The sequence below is a fragment of the Callorhinus ursinus genome, unplaced genomic scaffold (genome assembly GCF_003265705.2).
Source record: "Callorhinus ursinus isolate GAN/ISIS: 27379988/994484 unplaced genomic scaffold, GSC_fseal_2.0 scaffold24, whole genome shotgun sequence".
NCBI lineage: Eukaryota > Metazoa > Chordata > Mammalia > Carnivora > Otariidae > Callorhinus > Callorhinus ursinus.
In genome coordinates, this window is record NW_027397086.1 from 27,633,990 (window position 1) to 27,647,203 (window position 13,214).

Below are 13,214 nucleotides of genomic sequence, written 5' to 3' on the forward strand. Positions count from 1 at the left end.
AGGGATTTAAAAAAATGAAATGGTTGGTTATAATAAAAAAAAAAAGACAGTAATGAGTGTTGAACAGGATGTGGAGAAATTGGAACCCTCACACATTGCTGGTGAAGATGTAAGATGGTGCAGCCACTTTGGAGTACAGTTCGGCAGGTCCTCAAAATGTTAAACGTAGGGTTTACCATACGACCCAGCAATTCTACTCCTAGGTATAAGAGAACTGAAAACATATATGTCCACACATAAATTTGTACACAAACTTTCATAGAAGCATTATTCATAACAGCCAAAAAGAAGAAAACCCAAATGTCCATCACCTGATAAATGGATAAACGAAATGTAGTATGCACATGTATCCATGTAATTTGATATTATTCAAACATAAAATGGGTATGAAACACGGACACATGCTACAACATGGATGAACCTTGAAAATACGCTAAATGAAAGAAGCTAATCACAAAAGACCACATATTGTATGACTCCATTTATAGGAAATGTCCAAAATAGGCAAATATACAGCAAAAGGTACATTAGTGGCTGCCTAGAGCTGGGGGACTGGGGTTTGGGGAGTGACGCTAAAGAGTATGAAGTTTCTTTGGAGTAGGACGAAAATGTTCTACAACTGATTGTGCTGATGGGTGTACAATCTTGTGTCCATACTACTAAAAAATACTGAATTATACACTTTAACAAATGATGATGATGATGGAGGGTAGCACAAATTTCATAATTACTTCATTTAATGTAAGTGGGTGAATGCTTATAAAAACAGTCTATATCTGTATTGGGAAACAAATCCCAACATTTAAAAACTAAAAGACAAACACAAATCTAAAAAAGGATGGACATCATTATGACTTCAGGAGATACTTTTGTTTTCTTTTTTTTGAGAGAGAGAGAGAGAAAAGGCACATACATGCGACTGGGGTGGAGTGGGGTAGGGGTTGGAATCCGAAGCGGGCTCCACGCTCAGTGTGGAGCCCCACAGGGTGTTCCATCCCACAACCCCAAGATCATGATCTGAGCAGAAATCAAGAGTCAGACACTTAGCCAACTGAGCCACCCAGGCGCCCCTACAGGAGACACTTTAAATCCACACTACACAAAAATAAAAGCACAAGAAAAGAAATGAAATAAATAAAATTCAATGCATATGTCCCAAACAGAATAACAAAAATATAAGAAAAACTGAAAAACTATGCAAAATAAACCTATTATCATTGTAATTGGAGGCTTCACTATTTCATTAACTGGAGATGACAAAACAAAGAATTAAAAAGTATGGAACTGATATAAAGCATAAATTAAACTATTCCCTTGGGTAGGACCCAACCTGGCAGAATCAGTTTCAGGAGAAAAGATTTAGACAGACAGATACATAGAGATAGATACAGAAAGAGACTATGATAAGGCAAATGTGGTAAAATCTTAACTGGGAAACCTGAGTATGTTACTGAACTTTTCTCTAAGTTTGAAATTAAGTCAAAATAAAAAAATTTTAAGTAAAATTAATAGTTACATAACAGGGGACGAAGAAGCCAAGGATGTAACACTTTCTTTCCTGGACTACAAGGATCTTACACAAAATCTGTTCTACTGGGATGCAGAGAAACACCTAATTTTAATACAAAAAGCTACAAATTCTATGACCCATTCTTAAATCATAATGTAAAACCACAAAACAAAGTATCTGTAACATATCCACACTTACATGTTTTATAACAATGATGAGAGGAATTTTATCTGAAATGCCTCTCATGGTAAGGAAAAAGACACGTAATGATCAGCTGCCACCTAAAGAATGTAGAAAGAGGGGAAAAAAGGGAAAGTTGAGGGGGAAAGGTAGTACTAAGATATAAAATTAATAAAGCAAAAATAGATATACTAAAAACATCATTAGAGAACATTTCAAGGAAAATGGTAAAATCAGAAATAGCAGGGTAGCTTTCAAATATGAAGGGGCAGAAGGTGGATTCAAGGAAAGGGTTGAGAGGGAAAAGAATGAAGTACAGAAGTTGCAAGGAGCATTGGCAGGAGAGGTGCTCAGGGTTGGGCACTGCAGAAATAAGGATTTGCATCCAATTTGGTCATGGTGAATAACAGGAATGAGGAAAGAAATATACACCAATTTGACTCTCCTCCAATCAGGCTCTCCATCTCAAATTAAAAGCATCACACTTCACACCACCTCCCACAGCACAAGATCCACAAACTAAGGGAGAAAGAGATCAATGAAAGCCTAGCTGGGCGGGGATTGGCAAAGCGAAGTGCTCACGCCCCAGTGGACAGCTATGGCTGACTTTTGCCATGCAGAAACAAGAGCCCAATGTTGCCAATACCTCCACAGTTTAGAAGGGAAGACCATAATCCAGACTTTTAAGTGAAACCTCCAAATTTTTAATGGTTAGTAACCAATGCAATTTTTTAAAAACACTGTGCAGTCCAAGCAATGGCTCTCAGTTCTCCCCACATCCACTGTTGTTCTCTGTCACTGTGCTCTCAGTCTCTTTTCTTCTCCCGATCACCCTCACCAAAGCTAGACTTTGGTTTCCAAAACCATGATGTCACTCAAATCCTTTAAGTTTCCCTTCGTCTTCAAAGCAAGCACCAAACCTTCTGTGCAGCCTTCAAGGCCTTCCACTAATGTGGCAACGTGTGACTGTGACTCATCTCCTGCTTTAATCCCCATACCTTAATATCCCAAAAGATTCCCTCTGCTGCCCCACCTTTGTGCTTTTTCTATCTCCGTTCCCTCGGCGGCGAACACCCACCCTTCCCAGCTCTCCTCAGTTTCTATGTTCATTCAGTTATTCACTCTACAAATAAATATGTAAGGGGCACCTAATTCTGTGCCAGACGCTATTCTAGGCATAGTCAATAGAGAAGTGAGCAAAACAAACAAAACTCCCTGCCCTCTCGGAGCTACAGAGGAGACAGATAACAACATGTAGAGTAGGTCGCATAGGAAAAGGTGCTTTGGAACAGGAAAAAAGCATTAAGAAAGATTAAGGTGGAAGAGGGGCAGAGGGGATGGAAGGTGGAAAAGGCTGAAATTTTAAGGCATTATTTTGAAAGTGACATTAAAGACTTGAAGGTGCTGAGGGGATAAATAACTGGGAGAAGAAGGTTCCAGGCAAAAGGAATATCAACAGCAAAGTCCTCAGGCAAAAGTGTGCCTAGTGTTTCAGGTTAACATTCTACTCTGCCTATAAGGCCCAACTGAGTGCCACTTACTCAGGGACTGTTTTTTGATTCCTACAAATCAAAATTAATCATTCCCTCAACACTGTATTTGTATCTTCCTTAGGTCACCTGGATAGTGAAAACTTTCTTTTCAAGCATGTATGAGTGACCACTGATCAATTAATCAGGAGTCAGGTAGGCAATCATTTAAAAATGAGATATACACATTTTGAACTTCACACATATACATACATTTCCTCACGTAGCACCAAAACCTTTGGGTCTACTAAATGCAGTTCCCTCCTTTCTTGGATAAGCTACACCTATAACGTATTATCTACAATGTCCATTTTCCTTTCCTTTAAAGTAAAAGGGAGACTTAAAAATACTTGAAATTTTTGTAAGAGCAGAATCCTTCCAGAGATTTATAAGGTTTCCCCAATCTGTTTCAGATTCATTGAAAGGCAATTCTCTCAGCCTCTAATCTTTAAGTCTTTCCAAAGCATTTCATAAAAAACAACTTTTTGCATTAATATTGCACCAATCTGAGTAATTTTTATTAATTTATACTCAAAGGGCCAGTGGTATAAATCAGTTTGAGAACACAAATGATTTTCTTCTTGGTAAGCAGAGAAATAAACGAAACACAAGCAAACTAGAGCTAACCTACCAGCTTAAGCATCTGTGTGCTATAGGAATTGGTTAGTATGGTTTACTAACTAAGGGAATGTCTAATCCAAAATGTTATAATCAAGCCCAGCAAAGGATCTGAATAGACGTTTCTCCAAACAAGATATATAAATGGCCAATAAGTACATAAAAATGTGCTCAAGATCACTAGTCATTAGGGAAATGCAAATCAAAACCACACTGATATACAACTTCACATCCACAAGGATGACTATCATCAAAAAGACAATAACAAGTATTGGCCAGGATATGGGGAAATTGGAACCCCCATTGCTGGTGAAAATGTACAATGGTACAGCTGCCTTAGAAAACAGTTTGGGGGGTGCCTGGGTGGCTCAATCGTTAAGCATCTGCCTTTGGGTCAGGTCATGATCCCAGGGTCCTGGGATCAAGCTCCGCATCGGGCTCCCTGTTCCACGGGAAGCCTGCTTCTCCCTCTCCCACTCCCCCTGCTTGTGTTCCCTCTCTCGCTGTGTTTCTCTGTCAAATAAATAAATAAAATCTTTTAAAAAAAAAGTTTGGGAGTTCCTCAAAATGTTAAACATGGAGTTACCCGTGACTCAGAAATTTTATTCCTAGGTATACACCCTAGAGAATTGAAAACATATGTCCAGCACTGCGAATTGTGTAAGACTGATGAGTCACAAATCTGTACCCCTGAAACAAACAATACATATTAATTTTAAAAAAATAAAAAATAAAATCACTGATGAAAATATGATTAATAGTTTTTAACAGAAACTGGTTCACATATAATTTCCAAAGCCTTTAATCAATTTCCCACTCATGTGAAATAAAGTCAAGACCCTCCAGGAAAAAAAAAAAGAAAACATATGTCTACACAAAAATACCCACATGAATGTTCTTAGCAGTATTATTCATTGTAGATGAAAAGTGGAAACAACCCAAATGTTCATCAACTGATGAATGGCTAAACAAAATGTGGTATCTATCCATACAATGGAATATTATGCAACCAACCATAAAAAGCATTGAAGTTCTGACACATGCTAAAACATAGATGAACCTTGAAAACATTATACTAAGTGAAAGAAGCCAATCACAAAAGGCCACATGGTGTTTGATTCCATTTATATGCAATGTCCAAAAAGGCAAATCCATAGAGACTGAAAGTAGATTAGCAATTGCCAGTGGTTGTGGGGAGACAGGAACGTGGAGTGACTGTGACTGCTTATAGGTATGGGGTTTCTTTTTGGGGTGATGAAAATGTTCTGTCATTAGATAGTCAAGATGGATGTACAACTTCGTGACTATATTTAATTGTACACCTTTTAAAAATTCCAGTGCTGGGCACCTGGGTGGCTCAGTTGGTTAAGCGACTGCCTTCGGCTCAGGTCATGATCCTGGAGTCCCAGGATCGAGTCCCGCATCAGGTTTCCTGCTCGGCAAGGAGCCTGCTTCTCCCTCTGACCCTCCCCCCTCTCATGTGCTCTCTCTCTCTCTCATTCTCGCTCTCTCAAATAAATCTTTAAAATAAATAAATAAATAAATAAAAATTCCAATGCTGTCAGTGTTCAATACATGCTTATGGGGGGTGGGGAGGTGTTGAGAGAAAGCCCAGATGTATTAGAGATTTCTTCATATAGATTTATAAGAGGCTAACTACTTCTGTTAGAATATAAAGCCCCTAAAGGCAGGAAAGGCCTCTCATTTATTTCCCTTAACATCTAGCATACTGGAGTACCCAAAGCAGGTACTCAATCAAGGTTCATAAATAAATACCCACATATTACATACCAGGGATCTAGAAGTCCTGATCGAGATTCCACACAGATTAAGAAAAATTCACTTTTTAGTCCCCCAAATCCTGAATTGCCACTAAGAAGGCATGTCTCTTAATATGAAGTTTATACTACTGTACCATCCTTACCACCGTATCACAAGCCAGAGGACCCACTTCTAATGCGACATTAAAAAAACCTTGTTCAAATTCTCCACCTTATATCTATCACCAAATGTCACTTACTGGTCTCTCAGTAGGTTTTCCCACTTCTTTAACCACATTCCCTAAGATAGAAATGCTCACATATTTAGCCTCATCTGTTCTTTTCAAACAACCTAGAGTCAGAAAGAAGCATCGTCGTTATCTTCATGTTACAAATGAGAAAAAAAAATGCCACGTTTAAGGTCATCTCGTCCCTTAGGTTCAAAGTTCATCTTTCTTCACATAAATCATGTATTTCCAAACTTTTTTTCTCTTTGGATGAACAGGGAGCTTTCTAATAAGTTAGATTTTAAGGGGCACCTGGGTGGCTCAGATGGTTGCGCGTCTGCCTTCAGCTCAGGTCATGATCCCAGGGTCCTGGGATCAAGCCCCACATCGGGCTCCCTGCTCATCAGGGAGCCTGCTTCTCCCTCTCCCTGCTCTCCCTCTGCTGTTCCCCCTGCTTGTGCTCTCTCACTCTCTCTCTGTCAAATAAATAAATAAATCTTAAAAAAAAAAAGTTAGATTTTAAAAGAATAAGTACAAATAAGATATAAAACACCAAAGCAATAATTATAAAGTCCAGAATGATTGGAGAGCTGAGGCATGAGGACTATAAAAAAAAAAAAAGGCTTGTTTAGAACAAGAAGAAAGAAAAAAAGGACTCACTGCTTTGGGAAGATGTTATAATATCAAGAGATGATAAGGACAAATACAGACCCATTCAGCTTCTTCTTTGCTTTGGTAATCTTCATCAGGAGCTTGATCTTGAAGGGTAGAACTCTGATAAAAGGAAGCTAAGATCTCAGGTAAGTAGAATGAAGAAAGGATAGTAACAGAATACAGAGCTAGTTCAAAAGAATCTGCATTCTGACTGACTTATTTCGCTTAGCATAATACCCTCTAGTTCCATCTACACAGTTGCAAATGGCAAGATTTCATTTTTTTTGATGGCTGAGTAGTCAGAGAAAGACAATTACCATATGATCTCACTTATATGTGGAATTTAAGAAACAAAAGAGAGGATGGAATGCATGCTCAATGAAGGAATGCATGCTCAATTTTCAAAAAAGGACAAATGCCAATCCAGGAAAACATCTAGGGGTAAACTTGCCATAAAAGTAAAAGCCACTTGGGCTCTTTATTAAGGCAGATTATACAACACTTGCTATTAGATAGGATTACTAAAATGGAAAAAAGGAGAATGATACAGACATATACATAACCGATTCTAACAAGATGATCTGACAGAATCTTTAAATAATAGGCTAGTGAACAAAATGGGAAAATGTTGAACAGCAGAAGTTCAAAAATCTGTTAAACTCTATAAGGAGAATGCATAGCTGGTTGAACATCTGGTTGATTAATGTAGCAACATCAACCAATTCACTAGGAAGTCTCTAGTAAAATATCAGAGTTTCATCCTTTTCCATGATCTAGACTTCTATTAATTTAATAAAGCCATAGACCTGCTCTTTAGATTTGCAAGGGCCACAATGCTGTGAGTGACCAAAACACACAAAGCCTGACAGAGTCAGACTCCAGAAAGGTCAGAGGAGGCTGAAATGATGATTCAAAAATAAAAATGAAAATTAACAGGAACTTAACTATAAGAAACAAACTGAGGGTTGCTGGAGGGGTGGTGGGTAGGGGATGGGGTAACTGGGTGATGGGCATTAAGGAGGGCACTTGAAGTAATCTTGAAGTAATGAGCACTGGGTATTGTGTGTTACTGATGAATCACTAAATTCTACCTTGAAACTAATAATACAATATATGTTAATTAAATTGAATTTAAAAAAAATTTTTTTAATTAACAAAGTCAAGGCCAGCATTTAGATTTTGAAACTCAAATATAGGAATAAAGGAATAAACTTCAGTTTATGTGGGAAATACCTGGGTAATAAAAGCGACTACAAAAAAAAAATCTATGTAAAAATCTCAAGATGCATTAATAGATACACACTATAGTTCTTAAAAAATTATCTTTTTCCATATGAATCACTCCTGGATTTTCATCCCAGAAACAGCTATAACAAGAATCTACAAATATTAACAAATAGAGTTTTAGTTAAAACTCTAGCTTTATTTTTTTTAAAGATTTCATTTATTTGAGAGTGAGAGAGCTAGAGCAGGGAGAGAGGGAGAGGGAAAAGCGGACTCCCCCACTGATCAGGTAGTTTGATTCGGGGCTCAATCCCAGGACCCCTGGGATCATGACCTGAGCCAAAGGCAGACAGATGCTTAACTAAGCCACGCAGGTGCCCCAAAATTCTAGGTTTAGACCCAGAGTTATTCACATGAATCTTAGCATTAGAAAACATTTTATTTGATAAGCCTAATTTATTGACATGTATATCAATATGTCCTTGAAAGGCTAGATATTATCAAATTCAAGTCCCTTTCTTAATGGAAGAGGTAATTCAGAAAAATTAACTTGCTCCAAATAGCACAGCTACTTAGCAAGCACCATGATCTCCAAATGAGTCCTCTTTTCCTACACCATGTGGGTTTTCAGCCCTCTGTGTCCCTTCTTAAAAGTTGTACTTTGCACTAAAGAATTAGAAAACATACACAAAAACATCCATCAACACACACTGTATTTTGCTAAGGACAAATTAGCTTAGCAAGAACAAATAATCACAGCACATTAGCCAGTAAAATATTTTGACATGGTGTGATCACTTACAAGTTTGATAACAACAAGTATTTGCTACAAAAAGGTACTCCAATATACAAATGATTTTTATTCTTAACCATGAATGTGATTATTTATTAAAAGCATTATCCCATATCCCACTTAACATTAGAAAAATAAAGTGAAAGTTACTACATGGACGGAAAAGCTTTTAATGGCCATGCCATTGTTTACAGTGCTCAAAATCCCTCCCCCATTATAAAATACACCATTATGAAAATTACTAAGAGATTTTACAACTTGAAATCTAAAGAGCAAGCCAAAGGTTTTCTTCACATAGGGCAGCATCTGTGCTGAGGCCCTCCTGCTCCCTCCTGCTCCCTCCTCACTCCCCCAGAAACAATGCCCCTTCAACAGCCCAAGGGTACAAAGGTTGTCCGGCTGGCAGGCCAGCGGATCCCCCCGGGGCCCGAAGCCCATCCCCTTTTCCCCCCCTCCCCTCCCACCTCCCCACCACGCCTCTTCTTCCGCCCCCTTGGTTTACAGAAGACAAGTGGAGAATTAAGAATTGATAAAAGGGTAAGTTAGCAAGGCTGTGGCTTATGATCACTACCATCTGCTAGGCCAGCTCCAGGAGGACCCACCCACCCCTAAATCAGACCTGGAAGCTTCTCCTTGCCCCAGGGCTTCTCTGGGACCCCTTTTGAAAGGAAGAAGGAACTTTACTGCCCAGATACCCTCACCGCCAATCACTTCCATTAGAGCCCCAGCAGGCTCTTTGTTTCCAAGAGCGCGGGGGGTGGGGGGGCTTGTAGAAGAGGAGAGGTCACTCCCTTGCTCCCGTTGCTGCCAGTCTCCAGGCCCTCCCGCAAAACATACAAACACGCGCACAGGATCATTATCTTTGACCCGGTTCCCTATTTCCACACCACCTTAAAAACCCAGGGTCACACCTAGCTACACAGAGGCACTTCCTAAGATCTAATTACCTCTTTCTATACCCAAACCCTACACAGGATGACACCCTAACTCCCTCTCTCTGAATGGACACAAACGGGTTTCACTCCAGGACTTCCATCCTTCTTCCTCAGTGCATACCCCCTATATCCCGAGCCCCATGCAGAACGCACAAATACACAGGGTCATTTTCTGGGCCCCGAGACTTTTCCCTACTGACATCCAAGACCCCGCTGGTCACTCCAAGTCCCCAGAGTCCACCTCTGAACCCAAAGGACATACACACACACAGGGTCACTTCTACCACAGTCAATCCACGTCCTCTGGGCCACCCGTTCCCTTTACCCACAGGATCCCTCCAAGACCCCAGTGTCCTAAGAACCTCCCCAGCACATGGTCACTCCCTTCGCTCTCATGCTCGGCTCCCCCCGCCCCAGCCCCTCACCGTCTCTGTCTCTGTCTCTGTCTCTGTCTCTCTCTCTCTCTCTCTCTCACACACACACACACACACACAATCCCTGCCTCCCCTGAGCCTTCACAACACAAACAAGCGCTCCCGCGTGCACACCCACGGTCACAGCAGGAGCCCCGGCCGGCTTCCGCCGCCTCGCCGGGTCCCGTCCCCACCACCTCACCGCACGCGGGGCCGCTCTCGCCCAGACACTCGACACACATGGTCGCACGCACGGCCACTCCCCATGCCCAACGCCGGGCCCCGAGCCCGCAAGGCACGCTCGCGCCCTGCCCTCCGCCCTCGCTCCCCGCCGGGCCCGGCTCTCCTGGAGCCCCGCGCCCGGGCCTTTCCCAGCGCGGCCACCAGGACGGGGAGGGCGGCGGCGGCGGTGGCGGCGGCAGCGGAGAGAGGGAGGGAGGGGCCGCAGGGGCGGGCTCCGGCCGCTCCTACCTGAGCAGTTGATGCTCTTGCCTTTGCCACCGGGACAGTCCCCGCCGCCGCCGCCGCCGCCGCCGCTGCCGCCACCCGGGGGCTGGTTGGACGCGCGGCTCCCGGGCAGAGAGAAGGCGAAGAGCAGAAGCACCGACGTGTAGCAGCAGAAGGCAAGCGGGGGCGCGGCTGGCAGCCGAAGCGGCGCCTCAGCGGCCGCGGCGCCCATGGCTAGCGCCCCTGGACGGCGGGAAGCACAGGGACCCGCAGGCCCGGGGCATCCAGCCGCGCGCCCGGAGCCCCGCCGCTGCCTCGGCGCCTCCTAGCAGCCGCGCCGCTGCGCCCGGGAGCAGCCCCTCAGCATCCCGGTCCCACCCGCAGCGCCCGCCAGGCCCCGGCCCGCCGCGCTCGGGACGGAGTCGGAGAGTCCGGGCGCGTGCGAGGGTCGCGGGCGCGCGAGGGTGCGCGCGAGGGTGCGAGCCCGCGTAGGGGGGAGACCGAGGCTGGGGGCGTGAACGGGCGCGCGCGCGGCGGGCGAGGGTCGCGGGGCGGGGGCAGGCCCAGCCCCTCACTCGCCGCTCGCCTTCCCTTTGTGTCCGCGGCTGTCGCCACCGCGTCACAAAGACCCCGGCCCGCCCGGTGAGGGGCGCGTGACAGAGCCGCGGGCGGGAGGGGTGGCTGCGACCCCGCCCCGCGCACACCCCCAGCGCCCGCGTCGGCAGCTCCGCCCCCGCCCGCGGCCGGCGCCGCCTCCGGGGGAGCTATTGTTCCTGCGGCGGGGCGGGAGCGCCGAGGGCGGGGGTCGCGGGCGCTCCTCTGCTGGGCCGCGGGGGGCTGGCGGGCGCTGGGGATGCTCCGTAGGCACTACCCTGACAGACATTTTTGCCGCCCTTTGCAAGTGGTTTTGAAGCATTTCCTTCGCCCAGCAGCCGGGCTGGGAAAGAAGGGCAGGTGGTCAATTATACATCTATTTTCTGGGTGAAGAAATTGAGCCGCGGAGAGGTGAAGGTGACTTGTCCCAAGGTCGCATACCAAGAAATGGACAGGACTCGAATTGGAACCCAAGTTCCGACTCCCAACTGTGCAATTCTTAGAGATGAGGTAAATGGCTAAATTTCTAGGCTCCTCGCCCCCACCCCTTTCTTACATACACCAACTGAATTTAAAATACGGTTTTAAAAAGTCTACATTGCCCATTCCCACTAATAACAACTAATACAGAGACAGGATTTGCCATATGCAAGACCTAGACGAAGCTCTTTATGAGCATTCTCTCCAATTCTTTTTTACAGCCCTGCAAAGGAGTTTTCATACTTCTCCCCATTCCACAGATGAGGAAGTTGGGACCCAGAGAGGTAAAGTGATCTGACTCCCAGTCCAGTGCTCTTCCTATCACATCATGATAGATGAGACCCAGCCTCAGGCAGTAAGATTCTGGACTGAATTGTTCGAAGGTCCTCTGCCTTTTTCATAGATTATGCTGCTTCTCACCTTGGAATTTTTTTAATCTCATTGAAAAATTGATAAATTTGACTCAAAATTTTAAAATGCGTGAAAAGCCACCACAAGCAGAACCACATCAGGGAAAATATTTTCAATGTGAATAAGAGACAATATACTTAATATAAAGAATATAAATCAGGAAGAAAAAGTTGACATAACAGAAAAATGAGAAACTGACTTGTCATTTTTAACATAAAATACAGACTATATATATATATGAAAAGACATTTAAACCCACTAGTAATAAAAGGCAGATTAAAACCACAAGATTTTTTTTCCTGAACATGATTAACAATAGTTTAAAGAATTAACAAAACCTGGGGCGCCTGGGTGGCTCAGTCTTTAAGCGTCTGCCTTCGGCTCAGGTCATGATCCCGGGGTCCTGGGATCGAGCCCCACGTCCAGCTCCCTGCTCAGCGGGAAGCCTGCTTCTCCCTCTCCCACTCCCCCTGCTTGTGTTCTCTCTCTCTCTCTCTCTCTCTCTCTCTCTCTCTCTCTCTCTCTCGCTGTGTCTCTCTGTCAAATAAATAAATAAAATCTTTTAAAAAAAGAAAATCCTATATTTCTAAAATATATATGTGTGTGTGTGTATACATCCCTAAGAAAGAAGTCAAGAAGAATATACAGCTATATATTAACTGTGACTATCTCTGAAACGTGGGCTTTTGAGTAATTGGCACTTCTCCTTTATATTTTCTGTATTGTCTGAATTTTTTTCAATGAAAATTTTTGTTGTTATAATTTAAAACTATTTTCTTTTAAATTATATTTTCAACGTGCTTTTTATATAAATTCATATGTTAACATTTTGTTAAGATTTGCCTCAAACCTCTAAACTGTTAGCAGTGGCATGGCAATTGTGACAATGAAAATTCAGCTTTTGGCTTCTGATTCAGGTGTGATCCGGGGTTCTTACTGCTAAGCCACAGCTAAAGGCTCCTTCTTAGAGCATTTCTTCAACAGCTTCTCTGCTCATCTTGACTTCTATGCTTCTTTCCCGCCCTCTGACTTGGCTCTCCCACTCCTCAGTATTCTGCCTTTAATTTTCATTTGATTGCTAACCATAGCCCAAGCAGAAATACTAAGAAGAGACAAACTTTAAATAAAAAGCAAAAACCCTGTAGCCATAAATCACAAATTAATTTACATCTGCATCTTTCTCCGAATTAGATAGGAAAAATTCAGCTCAGATTTCTCAAAAGTTGTCAAATTGAAAAGGACTCTACTTCAGAAATAGGATTTCTCTGACTTCAATCATCCAGTCTCAGAGAGGAAAGAAGATTTTACTGGTCATCTAATACAACCCCCATCACATGCTTTAATATTGGTGACCCCAAAATGTTAGATAGCAAAAGAGTATGGGACTGGGGCGCCTGGGTGGCTCAGTTGTTAAGCATCTGCCTTCAGCTCAGGTCATG

At 43.3% G+C, this 13,214-nt stretch overlaps 1 protein-coding gene across 1 annotated transcript in view; it reads right to left on the minus strand.

Annotated features, from left to right (window-relative positions):
• TMEFF1 (transmembrane protein with EGF like and two follistatin like domains 1) overlaps window positions 1-10,921 on the minus strand; it is an 80,672-nt gene extending 69,751 nt beyond the window's left edge. The window contains exon 1 of the mRNA XM_025888511.2: window positions 10,315-10,921. Coding sequence (XP_025744296.1) covers window positions 10,315-10,522 — 208 coding nt within the window. The 5' untranslated portion in view covers window positions 10,523-10,921. The remainder of the gene's footprint in view (window positions 1-10,314) is intronic.
• Between the last annotated feature and the right edge of the window lie 2,293 nt (window positions 10,922-13,214).